This window comes from Equus caballus, chromosome 15, assembly GCF_041296265.1.
Source record: "Equus caballus isolate H_3958 breed thoroughbred chromosome 15, TB-T2T, whole genome shotgun sequence".
In the NCBI taxonomy this organism is placed as follows: Eukaryota; Metazoa; Chordata; class Mammalia; order Perissodactyla; family Equidae; genus Equus; species Equus caballus.
Window position 1 is genome coordinate 26598412 of NC_091698.1, and position 20930 is coordinate 26619341.

The 20930-nt window shown below is 46.2% G+C and overlaps 1 protein-coding gene across 30 annotated transcripts in view; it reads right to left on the minus strand.

The window, feature by feature from the left end:
• VWA3B (von Willebrand factor A domain containing 3B) overlaps positions 1-20930 on the minus strand; it is a 200837-nt gene that overhangs the window by 142133 nt on the left and 37774 nt on the right. For all 30 annotated transcript variants that reach the window (XM_070235060.1, XM_070235055.1, XM_070235056.1 and 27 more), the window contains 3 exons: positions 19530-19689; positions 13479-13648; positions 9792-9907 (listed from right to left, as the gene is read on the minus strand). In XM_070235060.1, coding sequence (XP_070091161.1) covers positions 9792-9907; positions 13479-13648; positions 19530-19689 — 446 coding nt within the window. The remainder of the gene's footprint in view (positions 1-9791; positions 9908-13478; positions 13649-19529; positions 19690-20930) is intronic.

Sequence of the window (20930 nt, forward strand, 5' to 3'; positions counted from 1 at the left end):
ATGGGGTTCCCAGCCCTTCGGGGGGCTCACTCTCCAGTTGGGAAAACTCAACCTTCACATCCAACAGGTGAGGGCATGACCTCAGGGAAAACGAGGGGCCGGTGAGCAGTTCTGAAGTTCTGCACCAGGCTCCCGGAGGTATGGTGGGAGGGAGCAACTTTTAAATCATCAACCAGAAGCACGATGGACACTCGAAGGGTTTGGGGTTCCCTGACTAGGAACCTTGTCTTTTATTCCTTTTTGAATCTCTTCCTCACCCCTAACGAGACTCTAAAGCACACAGAAGGCATTTAATAAATGTTGTCAACTAACCAGAGGATTGTCTCATGGCAGCCATGAAAAAAATGCAAAGCAACCCATTGTTAGAAGCAGCAGGACTCTGGGGATAATGAAAGTCTCTCAGCCGTATAAGCTATAAGGTGGCAACAGTTTTGGAAGCGCAGCTGCTCCGGCTCCACCCGTGGAGTTAACCTGAATTCCAGGGAGAAGGAAGGAGACCTCTGAGAGAGCCTGCTGCTGTCAGGGAGCTGTAAACAGGCACCAGTCAGGGCTTCCAAATTAAATCAGAGATTAGACACAGGGAAGCAGCGCCAAGCCCGAGTGACGGGCCAGGAAACATTAAATATCTAATTAAAGATCACAGTGTCTTCCAAGAATGGGACTTTGGTTATTTTTTCTCTTTCAGCCCAACAGCCCAAACACATCTTAAAGTAAATAAAGTTTGGTTTCATAGTATTTAGTTTTAGTTCATGCATTTTTTTCTCTACCAACACAAAAAAGTGCAGTTCCCAAAGGTGGAATCAACCACATTTTTATGGCTACACCGCTTTTGGACTCAAGAATAACAGTCATGGAGCAGAGCAGCTTTTCTAACCCCATTTTGCCAGGAGTCCTGGACACAAACAAAAATACTCTCTGGAAAAATTGCCTTTTCCTATTACCCAATACTCACTCCTTTTTCCTTATTCATTGCAAAGTCCCTCTCTTGTCCCATAAGCGAAATACGGTAGTGAGCACACTGAACACTGGCCGGTTCTGACCAGTCAGCAGGGCCCGGCCAGCGTGCTGTGCTGAGAGCGGTGAGGTGGGAAGGGGTCACGATAGACTGGTTAGCGATGGCTGTAGTGGGTGGGGGCGGCCGGGCAGTGAAAGGTGTTGCTCTGCCCAACCCCAATCTCCTGGAACCGTGAGAGGCTTCTCGGCTGTGGGTTCTCTTGGTTGCGTGTATGAAACCGTGCTAAACTTAAACCTGTGCCCCAGCTGTCTGCAGCTTGCCGCCTGCTGCTCCTCAGGTATAAAGCCTGGTGCTCTGGCTTGAAGCGGGAGCTCAGAGCTCTGACCATGGCTGCCAGCATGGGCGCTCATCCTACCACTGGAGCGCCTTGAATTTCCAAATCTGAAGAGCCTGATACCACCGGCCATCTAAAATAAGTCCACTGTCACTTCACCGATGAGTCCAGATCCTGGGCAGCTGCATCGATGCTGAAGTTATTTCCCTTTTTTAGTCTGATGCTAGGTCCTCAGTGAAAATTTCTACTCTAATATGATTTTACTTATCTATATTTAGTATTTCAGTTTAATTAAATTTTTCAAGGATAAAACAGGAAGAAAGAACCAAAATAAAAGATGAGGTGTGCTCTGAACCAAGAGATCAAAAGCCTTTTTCCTTCCTAAGACGAAGTCTCCAGCCCACTAAATAGAGCCCTCGCCCTGGGCGCCTGGGGCATTCATCACCTAAGGGGTAGCTCCCCACGGGATTAGGATGGTGCCCCTTAAAGATACCGTCCCTGGAAAGCACCAGCGGTTAAGTTCCTTCCCAAGGTGGTAATAACCCAGCCCCCATCCAGAACAATCCATCCCTACATGAAAGCTTCGGAGAATTGAAAAGTTCCATGTCCGATCTACAAATAGTCCTCTCACTGAGCCCAGTCTGACAACACGGAAGTGTGTGAAAGCCATGCTCAGAAAGGGCCCCACCATATAACCCTGCTTATCACTTCCAGTAGAAGAACAGGGGTTCCCGATTTCCTCTGGATAGGTCCCAGAGGCCTGGCCCTAGGATCAACCTTGAAAATGGATCTTCCTCCCATCAGGACACAGCTTAACAGCATAGCATTCACTTCCTAGGTCCAAATTCTGGTTCCCATCCATCATTATGCATGCAAGTAAACTGGATAGTGTCATGATTATTCTAAAAGTGGTCTTTCCAACAGAGGCTGCCATATCCTGTTGGATTCTCTTCCTTTCTAGAACCATTGTCTACAATAAAAGCTCACTTGGAATCCCAAAAGGAAACTAACATTAATTGAATGCCAGTTTTGTACTAAACATTTCCATGTGTGTTATATGCTTTAGTTCTCCAACAACCATATGACGTAAATGTTATTATTCCATTCTTATAACTCAGGGAACATATCTCAGAAAGGTTAGGTAACTTGCCTATGGTCACACGAGTAGTTAGTGGCAAAACTAGGGTTTGAATCCAGGTTTGATTCCAAAGTTGATTCACTCTCCAGCAAACATTGTTTCCAAACCAAAAAAGAATCACATAAGAACAAAAGATGTGATAGCTTGCATTACTGTTCAGCAAATATTTACTTCCCTCCCTATCTCAGTGTGAGTGGAGTAGACCTCCCCATCCCATGGATGTTGGACTTGGTCATATGATTTGCTTTGACCAACAGAATATTAGTGACTGTGTCATGAGCAGGGGCCTTAGCATGGTTGCATGGCTTGGCTTGGCTCTTGTGCACATGCTACTCACCACAATAAGAATACACCCTGGATAGCACTACTTCAAGCAGGGCAAGTGAGTCCTAGATTAGTCAAACTGCAGTTGATCTGCAGACCTGTGATCAAAAATAACAGCTAAAATTTTTCCAAATTTGATTAAAACTATAAACCAACAGGTCCAGGAAGCTCAACGAACCCCAGGTGCAATATTTATGTCATTAGAATTGGAGGGGACACTTGGTGGCGTGTTTTGCTCTTGAAAAGAAATGGTGAGAGCCTTCAGAAAGCAAAAGGAGAAACAGAAAGGAGGAGCCAGGGAGGATGTACGTCAGTCTTTCCTCAACCTCTAGACGTCAGTAGCATCTATTAAAATCACACCTAATGAAGAGTATGAGAGGAGCGTGGTTGGAGGGAATAAACAGAGGAGCTGAATTTTCATCCAGGCTAATGTAGAAAAAGCAGACTCAGCACAGGCAGAGGATCCCAGAGGGCAATGGAAATGGAAGGGTGTGCCTCCTCCTCTACAGGTTCAAGGAAATCCAGGAGGAAGGTCTTTAGACAGCACCTGACTGCAGAATCGGGGTTAGCAGCAATTTTCTCTTGATTCCTGAGGTGGGCAGGCACCACCATCTGCACAAGTGCTCAGAGGGGCTAACACAATAGGTGCCATGAAGCTTAGTCCTCATCCTGTCCTCTCTCGAAATATTCTTGATAGCCAAAGAAGATTGACCATGAGCTCTTGGGAGGCAATGTAAGAAAAACTTCAAACGTAATGCGCTATTTAATGTACCACCCTAAGCAGCACACACTGTCCACGTCAAAACACTGGAAAAACTTTCCATCGCCTGAAAAGAGCAGTCCTGGAAAAACAAACAGAAAAAAATTCCATCTGGGGGGAAATTCTTCTAAGGAATTAATGTACACATAAGAATCCAAAGCAGGCACAGAATAAACAAATGATTGTACACGATGTATCTCTTGTCCTTGAAATGAAGCAAAAAACAAGACGAATTCTCTCAGCCTACAACCATGTTTTGCTTTCTTAGAGGAGGAGTGTGATGTAAGGAATCACCCCAAAATACAAGGCCTAAAGCTGGTAATAATTCACACACGATGAATTTATCTGCAGGTACTATTACAACTGATTTATCAAACTCATTACAAGAAAGGCAGATTGCTATCAATATGTTACCAACAAGAAACAAACGTCAAAATTAAATGAAACTAGAATTTCTGGCAATGCATTTATCTAATTTATCCAGTCTCTACTAATTTAAGTTGGAGCAGTCCAAAGGACTGTCGAAACTTTAGAGAATGATTATAGCCTTTTAAATCTCCAAGTGATAATGGGTACAAGTGCATTATTATTGTTCCAAATTTTAAAGGCTTTAATACACTGACAAGAAAAGCTGCAGTAAGCAAACTGCTGATACAGCTCAATCTTTTGTTTTCCTTTCAAACTGAACCCCTGGACCCACCCAAATCTATACTAATAAACAGCATTGGGGGAGGAGTGAAGAAAAGGAAAAAAGAGAAAGGAAGGAAGGAAAATATATTTGGGGAAAAAAATAAAAAGCTTAAAATGTCAATGGATATTACGAGAAAAGGAGAGTGTGTTGAGCAAGAGAGCACAGAAACTAAGCAGACATGTGCTTTCCCCTTAGAAGAATCAGTCCAGCAATGCACAAAATGAAGGTTTATATGGACAATATCAAACCCATTTTTCACGTCTACAATAAACATACAGGGAAGACAGAAGAACAAATTAATGTCAAAAGGTCATCACTGGAAAGGAAGACCAGAACGAGAAAGGACAATGAAGACAGCAGACGGCCCAGGACAAGCCCATCACAAGTGGGAGTGTAATATATTACAAAGGAAGCCACATACACCAGCGGAGAATGAAAGGTTAGCAAGTAAACGGTGTGAATAATGTTGTTAGCTACTGGAGGCAAAATCCATTTATATCCTTACATCACACCATACCTCAAAATAAATCTAGATGGACCAAAAATATTTTTGTTTTTGTTGTAAGCTCGGGCCATAAAGAACTAAATGGAAAAGAGATGGAATCACTAAAGAGTGATATAGGATTGAACTTACTGTGCAAACATAAGGTTGCATATAAAACATAGCCAAAATGAAAAGGAAAACAATAAGATAAATTATCCATAAGTAATGGCACCAAACAGTTAAGGTCATTAATACACAAAGAGTTCATACAACGTGATAAGAAACCCAGCAGATAAACAAGCAAAAGACCAACAGGTAATTCACAAAAGAAGTTAAATACAAAATGTTCGATTTCACTGCTTTTCACTAATTGATATTAATTTCTTCATCAAAGAAATTCAGATGGAAAAGAGATATATTTTTATGCTAATTCAGGTTCAGTGAAATGGGTATTCCCTATACACTGTTGATGTGAGTTATGCTGTCTTAAAGCATTTTACGGAAAGCAATTCAACATGAGAGATTACCCCAAGATGTTCAAACTTGTTGATCCAGTATTTTCACTATTAGAAATATATCCGCCAAAAATATAGAATGTAGGAGGAAAACACCACAAGAAAAAGATAAGTGCTATATCATCTCTAATAGCAAAAAAATTACCCAAATATCCAAAAGGAAATGATTAACAAAATTATAGTTTACCACTTTAATGATGTATTATGTATTTTTAACATCACTTAGAAAAGTTTCATAGGAACATGGAAAAATACTTGCTACAATATTAAGTAGAAAATGCAATATTCAAATTGGCACACAATATAATATTTATGCTTTACTTCTTTAAAAACAGTATACAATGAGAAGATTGGAAAGAAATACACCAATTTATTCAACAGTGAAAAGGTTAGTGTGGCAACAATGTTTCTTTCCCTTTCTTCTCTGTATTTTCCATATTGTCTACGCTGTCTGCAGAGTACAAGGCAGCCAACCGGTCACAGCAGCCTGGCCCAGACCTCAAGATCTGCCTCTGAGCCATCGAGTAACCTCAGAAAATAATTCTAAGGTTCTTTCTCTCCCAAAACATTGAGATAATAGTATCACTCACCTCACATGGTTGTTGTGGAGATTAAATGAGATAACGTGTGTAATGTACCTAGAAACATACACACACACACACACACACACACCAGCTTTAACGAGCTTGGGAAAAAATCCTCTGAAATGTCAAAAGTTAAACATTTAGAGGGTTAGCATACTTCATCAGTCTCATTCAATAATTAGAAGTGGCATCCTGGTTTCTAGAAAATAACTGATGTAATGGTGAGAGAAAAGGCAGACAATGCTAAAAGTTATGTTTTAATATGTGCAAATTATATTCTCTCTAGAAACACCGGAATTTTATACCAACCTATCAAACGTTATTTTGGAATTTGAGAAATTGATAATAGATAGGCTAAGTATTCAAATGATACTTTTTGTATAAATACAGTGAGTGGCAACATAATGTATGAGACGTAAACGTATGACAAGAAAAAGTGAAAGATCCCGTCCACCTTACACAGTGGATGAAGACCTCGGGGCTCGCACTGGGTCTTAGAGCTCACTTGAACACACCTTTGAACACTTAAGACTTAGCCTTTACTTCCAGGGTAAATACAAATAGATAAGTCAATGTCTTTTCCCTTTTTCCTAGAAATTATGGGTGGGGGGGGGGAATGAGAATGAAAAAGAAAACACAAATACTTTCTTCTGCTAAATTAGGAGACAAAAACAGCATCCAGATAAGGGCTGTCAAGAGCAGCAGAGATGCAGCAGAAGCTGTGCAGGAGAAAGCACAGAGAACGCACTGCTGGAGTGCTCCAGAGAGCTGGGGCAGGTATTAGGAAGTGGGGGAACCACCTAAGTCAAAGGTGAACCTGGTTGGATGCCGGAACAATGACAAGGGCTACTAGCAAAAGTCTGTCTGCTTGGTTCAGAGAGGCCAAAGAGAGAGGGCTCCACAAAGCATCGCTCGGAGCTGATTTGCAGGAATCACTCTCTGCAGCAGCAGAGGAGGGAGCCTCTGAGTTCCCTAGCGCACCACCCCCACGGACCACCTGCAGATATCTACCTTGTCTCCTTTCAGTGGTGAACGATAAAAAGGAAGCTAGCCCGCAGCATCCGAACAAGGCGTTACAAGGAACAAATTAGGGGAAAAACAGCAAAACTATCAAGAGATAAATAATACTCACTAGAAAGTTATCAAGGAATACATAAAAATTACGATCCAATATTTCACCATGAATTAAAAAATATGTATGAAGCCATCATCCCCATGAAAGAAGAAAAGAAAGCAGAAATTCAAAAACTCAGGAGTGAGATAAGAAGACAGCAGGAAGAGATGAAATATGAAAAACTCAGAAAAGCAGAACAAAAATCACGGAAGTTAAAATTGATGGAAACAGTGAAGAAAACATACTATGGAAGTCACTGTAAGAAACCAGAGAAAGTGAGCACAAACAGAAATAAAGGATTTTTTAAAATATTAGAAAATGGTAGATATAAGAGAGAGTCAAAGGTGATATATCACACTTTACATTTAAAATGAGTTGCTAAAGAAAACCAGCCTGGTGCAAAGGTAAAGAGAATAAACTGACTCAGAATCCTTACTCAGTGAGTTGCTACTTACTCGCTATGTGACTTAGGACAAGTCTCTTTACCACTTTCTGTCGTGGTTTCCCCATCACTACAATGAGGATCATAACAGTACCTACTCATAAGGTTGTTATGAAGACCAAGGGACTTAAAATGTGGTAAGAGGCTGGAACAGTGCCTGGCACATACCAGGCAACGTCTAAGTGTTTGTTAAATTTAAAAATAATAATAAGTAAACAATGGACACAGCGACAGAAGCTGGAATGGTGCGTGCAGGGGCTGGGAGTGGGGAGAAGGGGGACTTTTTGGTTAGTGGTTATAAGACGTTCAGCTTTGCAGGATGTGAAGCGTTCTGGAGATTGGTGCACAACAGCGTGAATGTACTGAACACCACTGAACTGCACACTCAAGAATAGTTAAGATGGTAAAGTTTACGTTACGTATATTTTACTACAATTTTTGAAACTATTACTTATCTTGACTACAGAGGTTTTTTGCATTGGTGTAGTGCATGGGGTAATGGTAAGTAGGCCAATTATCTGAAATCCAAAACATTAACAATAGCAGGATATTTCTTTAAATTTCCCGGTGAGTTCTCTGAGCAAGGCTCCTCCCGCCCCTCCCTGCATAGCCTCTCTTTTCTATCCTACAGGAGGCAAAAACATCTCCTGAGGAAGCATCCTCCCTCCCAAACTAGAGACAGGCCTGAGAAAATGAACACTGATAAATGCTGGAAACAGAGGGCGGGGATATGGGGGAGAGGGGCTGACCAGGAAAAGGTTGCAGAACTGCCTCTGGGGCCCTGGGTAGGTTGGAAACCACACATTTTGAATAATAATAGTCTGTCAAAGATTTCTGGGCAGTTTTTGAGTGGGAGACGTAGGCTCTGAAATGTTGGCATTTCTGGGACATTGTGATGGATAGAGGAGATGAGATGGCATATTTAGGATCTGGCGCTCTCTCCCCAAATTCAGATCACGTGATCACTGAAATGGCATTAGAATGGCAGACTATGCTCCCAGCATTTCATTCTAAGAAAAATGTTTTTATCTGTAATTTAATTTGTATGCTTCGCAGGGTTGGGAAGACGGTAGCTGCTGAAAATGTAAGCTATGCGGGCAGATATGTTTTCCTTTATAACTAAGTTGCCAAGGAATACATAGGCCAAAATTAAACCCATTTACGGTAATTGGCACGCCTTGGAGCGCTGGTGACATCTCACATTCTTTACTCTGATTGATTCACTGGCCCCTAGGCTTAATCTTGTAAATTACTTTCAGTAGGCATGGCATACATCCTCAATTATTTTTTTTTTCTTAAATTAGCATCAACCTTGTCGTCAATTGACATTTTCTCCAACTCTCTGGAGATGTCCACTTCACCATCAGAACAAAAATGTAAGTTACCTGGAGCAGTGTCCCCAGTGAACTGGACAGGAACCCCTCCCCTGCTCTGCTCTGGGGCACTCAGAATCTGAATCCACAAAGGGTGTGACAGGGACAGGCTTTGTGACTCGACCCCTGCCTCTGTCTCCACCTGACCACCCAGCCTGGTGACACAACTGCCTTCTATTCCGTCCCAGTGCCCTTCTCCTGGGAGCCTTTGCAACACCGTTATGTAAACCTTTCAAGCAGATGCATACGGCAGCTTCTCCTCAACCCCAAAGAGGAGTTCTTGCCTCGTACTGAAGCTGGAAATCTTTCCACCGATTACTAAGGAGGAGCAAGAGGGTGGAGGGGGTCGCGGGGCTCTCTCAGACTTCTAACTACCCTGTGCCACATCACCTCACCACGGAACAGAGCATCCTTCCCTCCTTTCTTGGCGGTGTTTACTCAGTGCCTTTGGCACTTTGCAATTTCATCAGCCCCAAGGAAACTCCCATCTCTTGGCTTTCTGAGTAACTTTCTAGTCCTGTTTTCCCAAATCACAACCCTACTTCTCACTGATTTTGTGATCTCGTTCCCTATGCCTGTTGAACTCTCTGATCACATCCTTTGAATGAAAGGGGGCATTCATTCAGCCTCCCTGGAGGTTCCGGTGCTGCCTTGGCCCTCATAGGAGGCAGGTCAATCCCACTCAGGCACCGACAAGCACTGCTGTCACAGGCAAGAAGTTCCACAGAACCCCGAGAAGTGCAGGCAACCTTGCCTCAGCCTGCAGCTGACCCGGGCAGCAGAGCAGCTCTGCCTGCCAAGAACTAAGTCCTGCTCTGACGCGCCCGGGGCCACGTCTCCAGAAGGTCCCCAAGTTAGTAAACACATATCATTTAGGCCACTTCCTGGGTAAGAAATGTATGCCTGGTCGCTAGGCTGACAAGTGCACCATTAACATCCATGAACTCTGCCCCTTCTATCACATAAATAATACAAAATATACGGTTAGTCCCTCCCTAGTGCTTTACCTCCTAAGGAGACAGCTCATCTGAATTTATTAAGATATAAACTACACAGTTTCTTTTAGATTCCAGATACCTGGAGGGAGTTGTCCTTTCAGTTTCCTTGAGTTCCAAGTACTGACACTGCCACCATCCTTGATGGGGAAGGCGGGAAATTCCACACACCCTGTTCTCTCTGCAAATGCGTGGAATCTGAAACATGAAGAGATGAGCAACATGAGACTAGCAAGTGGTATCTGCACACGTCCACTCATTCTCCCAAGGCTGAATTTGCTTTCCTGTGGGGCTGAGCATCTGACACGTGTTCACTGCTTTTCCCTGCACCTTGTCAGTTCCCACAAACAAAAGACAGGGAGGCAGACAACAGCAAAGAGTTGTGGACGCGTTGGGATTTTTACTGATGACTCTTCTCTTCATTAGGGGGTAATTAGCTCATGGTATTTATTGACCCAGGAAAAATGATACCCTGTGCTTATAATTATCCTTTTTGTTCCCAGGGTTCAATCACGTCAACACAGTTTTGACAAGTCAAGAGGCTAATGAGGGCCCAGTAGCGCCTACAGCCCTGCGGGTTCAGTGTTGAACGCTGGTGACAACAGGCACCATTGGCTCATCGGCCAATCGCTGACGGGCTTCAACCTCACCTGAGCAAACGCACGCTTCCCCAGGACCTAAGCATGGCACTGATGAAAACAGTTCCTGTGTGGGCGAATGTTTAGGGCCTGGCTCCTCAGAGTGTGGCCGCAGCAGCAGCATCTGCGAGCTGGCGAGGGATGCGCACTCCCGGGACCCCTCGGGTGACGGGTCAGAACACACATTTTAACAAGATCCCAGGGGAGCCTTGAAGCTCAGGAAGCCCTGGTGTCACACATGGGGGCATGGGCTCAGTCACACTCTCGAGGCCCAGTATCTGGAATTCAAAAAGTCAGTAATCGCCGGAAGTTTCTCTCAGCTTGGCAGAAGAGATCTCTAAGTAAAGCTCCTCCAGCCTCTCAAGCGTTCCAGCTCCGCCTGTTGCCATGCACGCAACACAGAGAATCCTGAACCATGGGCTGGGACGGACAGATGGACGGGCAGATGGCGGGAGAGGGGTGGGGCCTCCTCTGGGCCATGGAAAGCCTCCGTCCCGTCTATTTCTAAAGGGTTTCGGGCAAGACTAGGACGAGGACTTGATGGCACCGAACAAACCCCTCACGAGGCTGACGGACTCCTAACGGGGCCGTGCCTGCCTCCTGCAGGGGCTTCCTCCGGAGCAGAAGTGGCCAGCTTCCTTCGTCCTGTGACCTCCTTGCAGGGCTGGGGGAGGGGGATGTTAATGGCTGAGGTTTGCCCTGGCAGCCCCCACACCCTGAGCGCCAAGGCCTTTGGTGCCCAGGACTTTCTACTCTCTGATGTGTTCTCCAGCTTAGAAAAGACAAGGCAGACATTCCCTCTGGCTAATACAGCCTCGACTGAGCAGAAAGCAAATCACCATTAAGAAGGGCTCTCGGAGAGCCACAGAGTACAGCACTGCAAGCTGGGATGCTCAGGACGCGCCCTTCACAGTTAGATAATAACTGCGCTTCAGCTGGGCTCAACAACTGAGCGTGCTCAGAAACCAGATGGGAGCCCAGCAGGGCGGAGAAGGCAGGAGCACCGCTGGGCCTGGGTTGGGCTCCCTGGCAAGGACCAGAGCAGGGACAGGAGCGCACATTTTCACCTCATCCTCTCCCGCAAAACTTGCTTTCCACGGTGCCTGGCCTAAACGTCAGGAGCGGAACTGCAGCTTCTCCCATGTTAATCACCGCCTGGCCTCTGCCCACCCAGAGAAAGTGCCCCTCCTGAGCTGAGCAGGGGACAAGCAAGAGAGGCCGCCCTGCCAGTTGCCTTTTTCTCTCTTCACCAGTGAAAGTGGGGCACTGAGCCCCTTCTCTATTTTGCGGGGCTCAGGAACCCAGAATCAAAGCCACACAGCTGATGTTAAAAGATTCCAAAGAGCTTTAAGAACTTCCAGAGCGGTGGTCTTCAGAATTACCAGGGGTCCTGTTAGAATGCATATTCCTGCCCACGCTAGACCCTGAAAATCAGAATCTCTGAGGCCGTGGCCACGATGTCTGCACGTTAATCAAGCTCCCTCAGTAGTTCTTATGCAAAGTGAAAGGCTGAAACGCAGATTTCCAGGATCCCCTGTATTATGTGGAATCAGCCCGCAAGGTGAAGCCCAGGCCTCTGAACTATTAACAGGCCCCCCCAGGCAAATATGATGAGCAACTAAATTTGAGAACAAATGCTCAAGAGTGGGCATGGTACCCATTTCAGACAGCTAACTTAGGAAAGGACTCAGTCATTCTACCGGTAACCACACAAGTAGTTGGTCTCTCTCCACAAGGGACCTAAACTCATACACACACAGATGGGGGGATGGGGAATGTCTTAAAATGTAGATTTTATTATGATTCAGATATGGTGAGGCCATTAGATCAGGAGACAATTGCCATTGAAAAGAGAGTTTGCTACTCACAGTTTCTTCTATGGACTGAATTGCATCCCCCCCCACCTCCCCCCATCCCCCCCACCCCCCGCAAATCCGTATGTTGAAGTCTTAACCCCCAGTGTGACTGTATTTGGAGACAGGGCCTATAAGGAGGTAATTAGGGTTAAATGAGATCATAGGGTGGGGCCGTGATCCAATAGGATTAGTATCCCTTTAGGAAGAGACACCAGAGAACGTACATGCCCTCTCTCTCTCTCTCTCTCTCCTCCCCCCACAACCCCCAACATGGAAGGACACGGCAAGAGGGCAGCTGCCTACAAGACAGAAACAGAGCTCTCACCAGAAACTAAACCAGCCAGCACCTTGATCTTGCACTTCCCAGCCTTCAATACTGTGAGAAATAAACTTATGTTGTTTTTTAAAATTTTTCTGTTTTTTTTTTGTGAGGAAGACTGGCCCTGAGCTAACGTCTGTGCCAATCTTCCTCTACTTTATGTGGGATGCCACCATAACATGGCTTGATGAGCAGTGCTAGGTCTGCACCCAGGATCCGAACCTGCAAACCCTGGGCCGCTGACATGGAGCGCACGAACTTAACCACTACGCCACTGGGCCGGCCCCAAACTTCTGTTGTTTAAGCCACCTAGTCTATGATATCTTGTTATGGCAGCCGGAACTGACTAATACAGTTCCTAAGAGGAGGGGGCATGCCACACCACACAGGGAAGCACCAGGCTTGGTCAGGAGGCAGAGGGGACAAGGGGAAAATGTGGGCAACAGTGTTTCTTGTGGATTCTGCAGGAAGGAATGGGTGAGGCAGAGTAGGCACGTTTAGGATTGGCTAGTTTGCATAATTTCAGCAGTGTCAGGGTGCAGAGGCTGTCCCGAATGGTTGGTACCTGGCCCTGGGGTGATTAGCGCAGGGGACAGTAGCCCAGAGTATGAGCGTCTGGACTGAGAGTGTGGCTCTGGACTGGTTCCTTTGCATAGGAAAGGTACGCTCCTGAGCGAGTCATTCACTATCTCTAGGAATTAGCCAGTCCTGGAAGGGGCCATCCCTCCATGGGCAGCAAGGCCCCAAGATCAAAGCAACAGAACTACAGAAAATAAAAAGGCAGGATTAAAACAGGGTAGAGAAGAAAAGGTGCGTGGAGACTAAACGCCACTGAGAAGAGGGGAGAACAGAGCAACAGAGGGGTCAGGAAGACCACAAAGACCCAAGACCCACTGCTGACCTCATGTAAGCAGGCAACTCCCTCGCGGTCCCTCAAGAGCATGTCTTCCGCCTACCTGCTGCAGGTCTTGGCGCTCAGGTCCTTTAAGAAAGCTACAGTGCCTTCTCCTCTGGCGTTGAAGGACACCGTGCAGACAGGATACGGGCTCTCCAAAGCGCTCTCAAGGAGAAGCTCCTTGCACTCCTCAGGAACGTCCCCCACCACAAAGTAGTAAATGGATTCAATCTGCAAAACAGAGGTGGCAACAGTTTATCTCCCAGACGCACCCTGGCCTTGTCCCAGACCCATGGGCAATACACTCCCTACAAAACCCCCTCTTCAAAAAAACAGGCAGAAGAAGAGCAGCACTGCTCTGTGTTCTGCGAGGGCGCTTGGGGCCGAAGTCAAGAAGTGAGATGGTCACGCCCGGTGTCAAGAAGGTCTATGGGCAGTGGCGACAGTCTTCAGTTTTGCATAGGAGCGAGACGGTTGGCAAATTTGGAGAAGAGCTTCCTCCGAGCCCATGAATACATTACACAGGTCAGGAGTGGCTATTTTCAAGTTTAGGAACAAAGGAGGTGTTGGCACAGCCACTGCGGGCAGGAGGCTTATTAGTTATTTCCCATGGAGTGGCCAGAATTCTACAGCAAACTCATCCATCCTCAGTTCGAGGCAGGATGCGGGAAGGAGGGCATGTTCCCAATTGGTTCATCCTCTGGTCTCATCTCCCAGGGAAACACATGCCTGGGGGGCAAAGCTGTCCTGACTTCACACAGCAGGTCAGGAGCCAGGTCCACCCACCCGGCCTTGCCTCTCACTGCCGTGCCAGGTCAGGAGAAGAATGGGAGAATGAACAACCCCCTGTGTCAGGAGCCACATACACCCCAACCTGAAGCCAGGCATCTGGGAGATGCACACCTCACCCAGGTAGGACACAATCCCACATGCTCCCTGCTTAACTTAGAGAGACGTAAAATCCATCCACAGGGCCCAGTGACACAGTCCCACCCCAACCTCAACCACACTGCTCTTGCTCTTCCCAGGACTTTCTGTGCCTTCCACGGTGTTTGTCTCCCCTGCCGCTCACGAGTTCTGTAAGCTCGGGCAAGTGACTCCACTCCAGTTTCTTCACTTGTGAAAAGGGAGATAAAGCGGTTTACCTCATGGCTGACTTTAAACAAGATGACACCCTTATGTATGTACGTAAATCTCAGAAAGTAAAAACCCAGGGAGAGTCAGGAATACATATCATCTAAACCTAACCCTAAAAACGCCCTTATGGATTGTCTCCACAGATAACCGGGAAGAAACCCCAGCAAACGATTTGTGTTTAAGGGATAGATAGATGTCTCCATTCTCTTAACCCCCATTAACTAAACGTAAATAACTAATTACCTCACCTTGACTTCAAACCCGGGACATAAACCCACCTTATGAGTTTGGTGGGTGAAGTGGACTTAAGAGAGAGGTGGACTTAAGGTCAGCTGCCCAGCTGGTTAGGACGCCTGTCTGCGGCAGCCAAGGAGGCAGGTGGGAAAAAAGCCCCCTGCCCCACCCAGGGCTCCTTCTCTCCGCCCTTCAACGCCAGCTCCTGGATTTTAAAAAGCACCTAGGGGAGGTAAAGACTCAGGAATGTAAACTTCTTCTAGTCAGTCACCCAAGAGGCAGAAAAAAGACCGAAAGAAGAAAGACACAGTGTTCTCCAGATTCCTTATGAGACAACCGATATTGTTCTGCCGGCAAACGCACTCCATCTCATTCTGCCCCTGGTGTGAGACTGCACCTCGTGTAGGATGCGTTAAACAGGCTCCACTGAGCTGCACGGTTGTTAGTTTTCCAGCTGCGGAGCCCAAGTTTAGCATGGAGACAGGTTCATCCTCTCCTAAGGATCTAAAATCACACACAGCCCAAGACAGCGGAGCAGACACAGTGGGTATTTCCCAGGATTTGTTAAATCAGCAGGGAGGTGAGTGAGGACGAACATCTCTAGGCGGTTTGTCAGCGGCTTCTGACACCCTGCATCTCTGTGGCACGTCATGCAAACTCAGCTTCTTTGCTCTGACAATAACCCAAGGGTCCGAAATCCTTGTGCAGAAATGTTTTTCCCTCGAGATTTCATCAGACTAAAAATTGCTATAGCCAGCCATGAGTCAGGATTTCCTCTCCTAAAGCGATCGAGTTATCCTCTCACTACTCATTAAGTCCCTTACTCAGCTTCCTAATTGCCTATGTTTGCAGTCAACTCAGTTATCCATGCTACCGATTTCCTGGGCTGTGCTTTCTGACAAGACCACCGATGCCACTCCATTCCCCTGCACACTGCCTCTCCACCTCTCCTTTCTGCTCAGAATGACATTTAGAAAAACACAGAGGATGATAACATATGCTACCTATCACCATCCCCCCAAAATTGGCAAAATGCCTTTTAAACAGAGATGAAATGGCCATCGGCTATTTGGGATGATAAGCTAACATAAATTATTTTATTCAACACTCCCAATAGTCCTGCAGAACATGAATTCTCATTATCACACCTAGCTTACAAATGAAGAAACTGAGGCCTGGACAGGATCATTGGCCTGGTCTCGCAGCTGTCCACCCAGGTGCCTGACCCCATGAGCTTCTGCCCTGCCTTCAACCCCACACTCTGTTGGCTCATCGTGGCAAGGCCAGTCACCTTTTAGAGATGAACCTGAATCCCAGAATTGCGAAAGCAAGATCATAGGACAAGAAGGTGGCCAGAGACAGGCACTGCTTTCACTTCATTGTCCCCCACACCATCCAAGGCTCCTGCCCCCAGATATCAACGTCACTGACCAAAAGTTGGGTCCAAGAGGTCATCTGGCTCAAGGCAATTATCTTAATGGGAATCCTCACCCCTTAACCAGTACCTCTGAGCTCCTTGAGGACAAGGGCCAGTCTTGAGGATCAGCAGCAGCAGCCAGGACCAGGAACAGTTTCCTCACTGACCAGCATTTCCCTAAATGCTGATTTGCACTGAATTTGATAAAATAATGCATGGAAAATATTTGAGTTCCATGCAGCTATTTTTCCATGAGTCAAAAACTCTTGCCATTTTATACTGCAGAAAATAGGATGGAGCATTTCTGTTTTCACTTGAAATGACTTATTCTGTCTCGGTCCTTTGTTCTGCAGCTTCCTATGGTCATCTGTATTCTGCCTGGCCATCCCTGCCCCAGGTTTGGGGGAAAAGAAGAACCAGACCGGGAGAGGCTGCTTTGGCTGCCACTGCCCTCTGCTCCCGCTCGTCAGAAGCCCTCAAGGCCTCCAGGTATAAAAATCTCCATTCTGCAATGAGGCAAAAGTGAAAGTCAGCCAGGGCAGCATCAAGAGCTAGACCAACATTCTGTCTTGTTGTTTGTACAACTTTGACCATTGCAACAGTTTTGACCAACACCAGACCTTGAGTCTAACTTCCAGATCCGGATGGGAGAGAGGCTGAGAGATCACAAAGAGAAATCCAGCTGCCCTCTGGGCAGGCGGACTTCTGCTGAAAGCAGAAGCAAAGCCCCTGGGTCAGCCTTCTCAGGCAGCTGGGAATCGGGGCTCTGGATAGGCAGCCTTTTCTTTCCTCAAGTCCCCTCCCCTCCTGGATCAGAAGGCCTTCCAGGGCCTCTTGGCACAGCACCCCTCCTCATAAAGGCCAGGGAAGCCACCAGCTTCCAAAAGATGTGTCCTAGGACCAGAGGACACTGCAGAGCAGAAACCCTGTGCTAGACAACATGCCTGGGCTCTGAAGACAACACCAGTCCTTCTATACTGCCAATATTTCCTCAGTACCTGACAGGCTGCCCCTCCCAGGAACCAGGCTCTTTTTCACAGAATACACGAGTAATTCATCTATCAATACAGCTCTTCACATGACATTATTAGAGCCACGATTTAGACAGATCCCACGTTCTGCCCAGGCTCCTTGGGACCTGAAGGCTCACTCTTGGTCAGCCCTCTCTGTTCAATTTTCCTGGTCCACCTGTGGTTACAAAGCCCGGTCCTGGAGGAGGCCAGTGGCCTCTGGGCATCCTCCTTCACCGTAACCAAGCACATCAGTCAGCACTTCCTCTCATGTGGACCTGTACAAAACCCAACTTCTGTGTTAATCTTTGGACACAAGATAATGCTCACTTTCTTGGTTCCTTTCAGAACTCAGTCAGGGGAGATGCTAACCCAAAGCAGGTTATCATTAGTAAGAAAAGTCTGGAGTTTAGATTTACTGTTCAAAAAGTTTCTTAAGCCTTAAGTCTTTTCTATTCATAGCAGACTCCAGCTACTTGGATCAATTTAAAACTCACTAGGGTAGACGCGAGGGGCAGAGAGCAGAGGAGCAGGCCCTACGGGAACCCATTCCCCTCCCACCCCCACACACACATGCTTTCTTTCTACTCCTCATAAAACATAGGACACGGTGTTTCCATACATGAGGCAGTTGCATTTACTAGCATTTTCCCTGGGACCACACTCAGACACAAGCTGTAGGTGGAGGGACGCCCGGGTCTGCATGGTTTGCATTTCCCATGCTCCACAGTCTCAAGAGTTTTCAAGTGGCATTTGATGCTCAGTGCCTGGAAGCTGCTTTCGTCTCCCTCTTCTGTAGGATTTCCCTGGAGCCCGCTAAGCTGGTCCATACATCCTGGGCTAGGGATGAGCCCCAGAGAAAGGGGAAGCACAAACCAGCGGGAAGTAAAAGAGAAAATGAAGGTCCCCGGGAAATCCTGCAGTCACATCGGGTCACCAGACTCAGCTATGACGGCGGTGGCCAGTGGACAGACAAAGAGAGAGAACACCCATGTGCGTGCGCACACACATCCAAGAGCCTGTGAAATGTTCCTTCTTGAACGCTTATGATGGTGTCCAGACACTTGAAATTTTACAGATGTTAAAATGAACTTGAAAGGCCAAAGAACAAAGTAGCTTGTATTTTATTCTTCTTTAACGGGAAACATTTGTTCCTCTGGCTTCATGAGGATAAACAAGGTGTTTCCAATTTCAAACCATCACCCTCAGTATCAATAAACACACAGTCTGGTGACCACTGGGGACTGTCCTTTCAAGGTGCCGGCACATGGCCTCCTTGCCCAAGAGAAGACTTCTTAAGGCAGCAGGAAAAAAAAAAAAAAAAAAAAAAAAAAGCTTGAAATCTACAGAATCCCCGGGCATCCAGAAACAATTAAGTATTAATTAGTACTAATTAATTAATTAATATTAATTATCTGTATCCCAAAGGAAAGCTGACCTACCCCCACCCGGGGAGTTGAAGCTGGCCAAAGGACCCTGCCTGCCCAGAGTACTTCCTCTCTAACTAGCCACCAGCCTTAACATTCCCACCGTCAGAGCCACTCCAAAACCACACACCCTTTGTGGCTAAAAGAATGTAAAATACCACCATTTAATCATTTCTTCCAGGTAAAGCTTTATTCCTAAAAATTCCCTATGAAAATGTGTATGTGAATACATTAACATTTGAAAACAAATGATTCATCAGCTTGGACATACTTCACCTTGGAAAGCACAGGATAGACCCATTTGTGGAGAAGAGGAAGTAGGAGAGATTCAGAACACGGACGCTGGGGAAACCCTATTTCCTCATCCGCAGCGTTCCATGAGGAGATTTTCAACCTCTCCTCTTCAGCAGAGACGGACTGATTGATCCAATTGTCAGGAGAGCGAGAGTGGAATTAAAATGTTGGAGACGCACAGCGAGGCCTAGCTCCCTGTCCTCTTGATGCTCAGTGGCTGTGAGCAGCAGGTGGCTCTCCCGACACTGGCTAGATGAGGTCTGCCCTGCACCCAATCACCCCGGAGGGGGAGCCCAGCCAGGCCCAAGGGCAGGTATTAAGGATTCTCATTTGGTTGGTCCTGCTCTGCCATCACCAAAGCTGCTATTTTGCTCCCCATCTGGGGCCTGTCACCTATTTCTCCACTGATTCCAAATTCAGAGGTGAATCGGATTAAGCCTTACGGGGCTCTTCAAAGCTAATGATGGGCTCTCTGTGGGATGCCACTGGAAGGGACCAAGGTCAGCTGAAAGGCAGTATGAGGATACTGAGTGTGAAAAAACAAGTTCGAAGCCACCTTCGTGACCTGGGGCCAGCCATGCATGCTCACTTACGGTGGTGTCTTTCCCAGCTTCCAGCAGAGCGTCCAGGCGGCTAGACTGGCTCACAGCCAGCTCGAAAGTCAGTTTCTCAACCCAACTGATGGCAGCAGCGATGGACTGTTCTGTCACAGGAGTAGCATTTTCCTGCCATTTCACAGGCTCTTGAGAAACCCTGAAAGGAATCACATGGGGCTGTCACTAGCCAGTGGTCAACACAGTCAGCAGCCTGCAGTCTCACAGCTACAGGCAACAAGCCACTTAGCGGCACCAGAGCTGAAAGAAAGCAAAAGCACCTCCCAGTCCTCCGAAAGTTACCAACAAAACAGGCAAGCTGTTTAAAACAGGTTTCCAGAGCACCGCTGCCTTCCACAAGCTGCACTGACCAGGAAAAACAATGTTTACAGGAGACTAAAAGATCTCAAAAACGTAAACATTAACAAATACACTAAAATTATTGAGGGAAGGGGGCCGGCCTGGTGGCACAGTGATTGCAGACCTAGGTACTGCTTATCAAGCCATGCTGTGGCAGCATCCCACATATCAAACAGAGGAAGATGGGCACGGATCTTAGCTCAGGGCCAGTCTTCCTCAGCAAAAAGAGGATTGGTGGCGGATGTTAGCTCAGGGTTAATCTTCCTCACACACACACACAAAACTATTGAGGGAAGTTATTTTCATGAACAGGCAGGTTTATGTGCAACTATATTCTATCAGTAGTAAATTTATAAGGGTTCATTAAGATATGCAAATCAGCAACCATTTTATTACTGTAAAATTTTACTTCTGATTCTTTTATGACATTGTTTTCATGTTCTGAAAGATTCCCATCAGTTGCCTTTTTTGGATCAAAGATAGTATTGTTTTGAGTTCCGCAGAACATACGTTTTTAAATCCTGGGGTAATTTGATTAAATCATTTAGTTTGGGCTTGGAAATGTGATGGAACCTCCCCCTGAAAAAGAATGGCATTTGAATTTATTTATCTCTGTGCTTTTAATTGAATGAATTATATGAATCATATATGAATTCATAATTGTAAGAATTATATGAATCATAGACTAAATGAATCAGCCTGATTTGTCCCTCATAGCCCACCTCCAGAAGCAGAGGCCAGCTCACACTTGTGTCACTTCTGAGTGGCCCCTCCTGGTAGAGAATCCGGCTGAGTGGCATAGATGCTATACCATACATTTGCAACCAAGCTAAAGTGTTGCAGACTTAAGTACTTCCTTCCTTCAATGATACGCCTGTGACAGAAACAGGAACCTGGGACAGAACACAACTAGGTAACATCCCCAAAGATCTGGAAATATTTTACTTAAAAAAGAAAAACTCAATTAGGTAGATGCCCCCCTCATCCAGATGTTTCCTGTCAAGGAGGTCCAGCCACTATTCCACATGAGAAGTTTGCACT